The 6,000-nt window shown below is 43.5% G+C and overlaps 1 protein-coding gene across 1 annotated transcript in view; it reads right to left on the bottom strand.

Moving 5' to 3' along the window:
• Positions 1-319: 319 nt before the first annotated feature.
• Positions 320-6,000, bottom strand: part of CCDC32 (coiled-coil domain containing 32) — a 56,222-nt gene continuing 50,541 nt past the window's right edge. The window contains exons 4-5 of the mRNA XM_083173289.1: positions 2,049-2,142; positions 320-559 (exon numbers count right to left, since the gene is read on the bottom strand). Of these exons, the coding sequence (XP_083029415.1) occupies positions 518-559; positions 2,049-2,142 (136 nt within the window). The 3' untranslated portion in view covers positions 320-517. The remainder of the gene's footprint in view (positions 560-2,048; positions 2,143-6,000) is intronic.

Genomic DNA, 6,000 nt, shown 5'->3' with positions numbered 1-6,000 from the left:
CCCCTCGCGGGGCTCGCTTCGCTCGCCACGCTTCGGGCTCGGTGGCTCGCTACGCTCGCCACAGGTTTATATCCAACTCCATGCCCACTTGGATAGTAGGGGTATGAAAAGGACCCATTTTTCCCATTGAATTCCATGTTAAAATGGACTCAGTCCATTTTAACATTGATTCCTATGGAAAAATCGGGTCATCGCATCGCATCGCATCGCATGGTCGCATGCGATGCGATCTCCCGATCCGACCCGATTTAGAAATCGGCAGCCCAGATACTACATAAGTACCGAAAAATTTATAACATTACTGAGGAGAGAAAAAAAATGTATGAGATATATGGTTGTATATTTAAGGAGAATGAATCATTATGCGCTCTGGCTAATCCTAGATTATGGATAAATAGGGAGCACATTTACCTAATGATTTATTCATTGGGGACATATGAGTGGGAAGGGGAAACAACTCTTATATGCATGGCGCGATACCTAGTATCATTGATAGGATGTGGGGACTTCACCTAACCTAAAAGAGATGTTGGGGACATGGCACATCAAGAAACAGATTCTGGAGACAAAAGAAAAGAATAGGGGTGTTACAATTATATACATTTTCGGTACTTATGTAATATCTGGGCTCCCGTTTTCCTTATGAGACTGCGTCCCCTCGCGGGGCTCGCTGCGCTCACCACGCTTCAGGCACGGTGGCTCGCTGCGCTCGCCACACTATATAAAATCAACTCCATGCATAGTTGGATAGTAGGGCTATGAAAAAATGGGGTGCATTTAACATGGGAGCCCAGAAAAAACATAAGTACCACATTTTCTGATATGGTATCCCTCAATGGATGATGGTTTCGATCATAGGGTCATATACTAAACCCTCACCTTTCTTGGTGTCTCTCGTCCTTACACTCATGATTTCTGTATGTTTGGTTTTTCCCCGGGTCACCACTCTAACACACTTAACAACATGATAATTATGATAACACCACAAATACAGAGAAGCAGCTTCCCCACACTGGCTGATTTCTTGTGCCCATTCTCCTAGTCCAGAGAACCATTTCATGGGATTCAGCCAGGATGTCCATTCGCTGACCTTGTCACCTATCTCTGCCAGACTGATATTGTGTTCCCTTGTAAACTCCCATTTCAGCTGAAGGATCTCATCTATCTGGTGATCGACGATTTCCTCCGGGTCTTCGGTGTTGTTGGTAATGTAAGTACAACACTTTACCCCATACTGAGGGGAGAGGGTGACACAATATTCTCCTGTCATGGCCGTCAGATAGTTTAATACGTTACTTGTGTAATATCTGGACGCCTGGTTATTTGATTGTATGCCTTAACTTAAGGCATACAATCAGATGCGATGCGATGCTCCGGTAAAATTGCGTCATTCGCATCACAACGCGATTTTCCTTAGGATTCAATGTTAAAATGGTCCTGTTCATTTCCCCACTGTCCAAGTGTGCATAGAGTTGATTTTTTATAGCGTTGCAGCGAGCCACTGAGCCCGAAGCATGGCGCGCGTATCGCGCCCCGCGAGGGGACGCGGATTACTTAAAATGCATTCTGGGTCCGCTCGCCACGCTATATAAAAACAACTCTATGCCCACTTGGATAGTGGGGAAATGAACAGGATCATTTTAACATTGAATCCTATGGAAAATCGCGTCGATCGCATCGCATGCGATTTGGTTGCATGTGATTTTTTCCGACCCGATCTCAAAATCGGGCGCCCAGTTATTACACAAGTACCTTTAATACCATCTGATGTTGCACTAACTCTCTCTTATAAGCTCCTTTCTGGTGTATCTGAAGGTGTCATCATAAATTTCCGTTATGTTGTCTATCAAGCTTGCTAATGTTTGAATATACTTAAAGTTTATGTCTCCTCTGGTGGTATGGGTGATGTCTAATGCAATGAGGAGCTGGATCCCAAAGGATCCATGGATCAATTCTGAGGCTACGGGTTCCTTTCTAACTGTCAAATCCCTTTTATGAATTTGGTCATAATGGGTGTGAGTGCAAGGAGGAGGTATATGAATATTTACCATCACATCATGGATAAGGGTCATCTCTTCGGGCAACACTCTGCCCAAATAACACACTCCGACGTAGTTCATGAAGAGCCATTTGTATGCCCGTCTACCACAAATATAATAAATGTCATCAGGGAGAAAATAAGGGACAGAATACTTCATAATCTTTTCACATAGTATCCACAAAAACATTCCTGTCCCCTCCTCCCTTATCTGTTCCGCACAGGTTTCTGGCTGCAGGGTGTTTGTACAATAGCCCGCTGATACTCTGCCAGCCATCACCTTTTCTCTCTTTACCGTGTAAATATACTTATGGGGCCTCATTCAGATCACATCGGTCCTGCGTGCATTTGCACGCAGAACCGATGTTGCGCGTCTGCGCATGCGGGTATCTGCGCATGTGCAGGCGTATGGTGCGTGCACCCACGGCGACCTTTCGGTTCACCGGGTGCACACACCCATGGCAGCGTGGGGAGGGGGGGGCAGAGATTGGCGGGGGGTGCCAGGCTGCCTCATTACCATATGGGAACGCCCAGCGTTCCAGTGAGAATGCTGGGCGTTCTCATGGTAATGAGGCAGTGACGCGGGTGTGGGGGGCGGGTAGCTGACATCACCGGATGTCAGCTGCCTGCCCATATCCATGCCAGCGTGCACGCAAATGTAAGTAACTAAAAAGTCACTTATATATGCGTGCACGCTCAACGTCATTCGATGGTTGGTGACCATCGAAAGATGTGGGCGGTTACCCGAGCCATGCGAATGGATGTTTATGCAAAACATCCACTCGCAGCTGTTCGGTCGAAGCCGCACTTTGAGGGGGTGGCGGGGGGCAGTTGTTCGCCGGGCAGTGTTTAGTGGACTCGCAAGGCTGCGAATTTGCGAATCAACCAGAATACCCCCCATAGTGTCTTCCACTTGTACGGTCTTCTTGCAGTGGGACTAATGTACCCAAGTCTCTCTCTCTCTGCGACTTTTGTTGAGGTAGTGCTGGTCAACAAGACTTGGTATGGCCCTTCCCAATGGACTATCAAGCAACCTGAGCATAGAAAATTATAGATCATAACAAAATTCAAGATTATGACAGTTCTCAACAGGCATGTCAGGTGTCAACAAGTTCAATTTCTTTTGCTGGATTCTCAGCTTTCGGTTCATCTTTCAAATATATTGCACAGTCAGTTTGTTGTTACATTTAAGATCATCCTGCGGATCTATCATAACGTGTGGCTGCCGGCCAAACAATATTTCGAAGGGGGTCAAGTTAAGCGGAGCTCTGGGTGTGGTTCTTATACTATACAGCACAATGGGCAGTGGCTCTGGCCATAGTAGCCCTGTTTCAGCCATAACTTTACCAAGTTTGTTCTTAATAGTACCATTCATTATCTCAACCTTTGCACTTGCTTGGGGTCGATAGGGAGTATTAAGTTTACTATTAATTTCCAGGAGTTTACACATGACTTCTCCTGTGAAATGAGTGCCTCTGACACTCTCGATAACCTTTGGGATACCATACCTACAAACAAATTCTTGACATATTTTCTTTGCAGTGAAGGTAGCAGTGTTGGAGGCAGCAGGGAATGCCTCTACCCAATTGGAAAACATGTAAACACAAACTAACACATACTTTAAATTCCTACTGGGTGGTAACTGTATGAAGTCGATTTGTATTACCTGGAAAGGGCCTTCTGTAGGAGGGATGTGGGATGGCTCTGTTGGAATGGTTTTCCCAATGTTCTTTCTCAAACAGGTGAGGCATGACATTGCCACTCTACTTGCTTGTGATGTAAACCCTGGGGCACTCCAGTATGCTTTGACCAATTTGCAAATACCTTCATTGCCAAGGTGGGTCAGCCCATGGGCCACCTCTGCCAGGCCAGGACAGTACACTCTGGGGGCAAATAGTTTTCCTAGCCCATCTCTCCAGAGTCCAGTAGACTCTTGTCCACATCCCTTTGACTTCCAAACTGCCCTCTCCTGTGGGGAACACAAATTCTGCATCTCTCATCTGATACCAAGGGACACAGGATCCTTAACCGATGTATGGGCCTTCCATTTGATAACAGCCACCCTGTGTGGTAGCTGGATAGCCACCAGAAGTTTCTTAATGTATGATGCATGCGCCACTGGTGTGCCAGCTCCCATCATGAAATTTCTGAGGTGCCTAAGGGCCCCGAAATTGTGCACAAAAGCATATCTAGAGTCGGTATATATATTGACTGATCTCCCTTTTGCCAGTTCACATGCCCTGGTCAGTGCCACCAGTTCACAAAGTAAAAAATATAGGATATGGCCACCTACTGGCGCCCTGCTGCCTAGGGTCTGTACTGGCCCGCAGTTATCACCCAATAACAATTTTACCATACAAAACAACAAATTGGGGGTTCCAGACTTATAAGGCGCAGGAGGTTGAGAAGGTGTTTCAAACGTTGATATTTCAAAGGATCTTGTATTAAGTTTTGAATGTCCTCTCTCAGTATGTTCCCAGAAATATAGGAGAAACCAACAAAGGAGACCAACGATTACATATCATTCCATGTGGGTGGAAATATTTATAATCAATAGGCATGAGTGAAAATGATATTCAAGATGGGGTTGGGGGGTATGGGAAGAACCTCTGCACAAGATGCACCTATCGATGGTAAACTTTTTATGATATGTAAGTTTTAGAATCCACAATAACAAAATATGTATATATTGATATATTTTCGAATGTATCACTCTTGTGGAGGTGCACCCCTGAGAGTAGAAAGCGTACAATTTTTAAAGGGAAAGAAAAAAGTACTCCCCTTTGTTTGGGGGCACGCTTGTCAGAAAAAATAAATTTTGGTTATGATTGTAAGTTATAAAACGTAACTTTTAATTGGTAATTCTAAAAAAGGCTATAATATGAACAAAAGACACAGACAAACTACACATAACATAAATAGTGGTAAGGAACCACTTATCGGACTCAATAGAGTCCCTCCAGCGATTTATCGCTGGTATCAAGTATGTATATTGCCGCACTAATGGGCAAGTATTAGATATGTCCACAAATGTGGGTCACTTCAGTACAAAGGGTTACAGTGAAGTGAAAACACTGGTAGCGAAATGGTTAAAAAATATTAACAGGTTACATCCAATAAGTTGTATGATGTGTGTCCAGTTCACAAATGTATAAACCATGCAGAATCAGCATATAGTTTGGTAAAAAATTGGACAGAGGACACAAACAGACTATACAAAAATTAAATAAGTGGTCAGAGCCACTAGTTGTACTTCAGTTGAGTCTCTCCAGTCATTTGTCTCTGGTATCTCAAATGTATATAGCCACAGGTGTGTGTTTTGCATAGGACACTGGTAGCAAGAGTAGGATGGATATGTAGTCATAGGTAACATCCAATAAATTTGTGTAGCTTATGTCCAGTTCACAAATATGTGATGCCTACAATAGATTGTATGGTGTGTGTCCAAGTCACAGATGTATGGTGATATACTGAAACAGTATTAATTTGTGTGACAAATTGGACACAGGACACAAATAGGCTACAAAAATTAGCTTGCAGTAGTCAAAAAAAAAACCTTATCTGGGCATCAATTGAATCCCAACCGTGAGTGGTCTATGAAATTACAAAAATATGTGACCACAGGTTTGTGAGTCAAATTGATATATGTGTATGCCCACAGTTGTGGGTCGCTTTGATACACTAAATTTCAAAAATATATATATGAAGACACAGATTACAAAGATAGGATGATTTGTGAATTGTGTACAATAAATTGTATAGTGTGTGTCCACTTCACCGATACATAATAAATAATAATGCGCTCAATCGGCGTAAATTTAAATGTGATAGATGCAGAGCTCCAAATATAGGCAAACAAAAGGGTAATGCAGTGATAGCCACCTACAAGAAGTGATACTGAAGTTTTAATTGGATTAAGAGTAGTATCAACATAGGGACTCCACAGGAATGCACACAATTAC

Source organism: Crinia signifera, chromosome 2, assembly GCF_055691185.1.
Source record: "Crinia signifera chromosome 2, ASM5569118v1, whole genome shotgun sequence".
Classification (NCBI taxonomy): Eukaryota; Metazoa; Chordata; class Amphibia; order Anura; family Myobatrachidae; genus Crinia; species Crinia signifera.
Note: the sequence above shows the minus strand (reverse complement) of the source record. Positions and strands in the feature narration are given on the sequence as shown.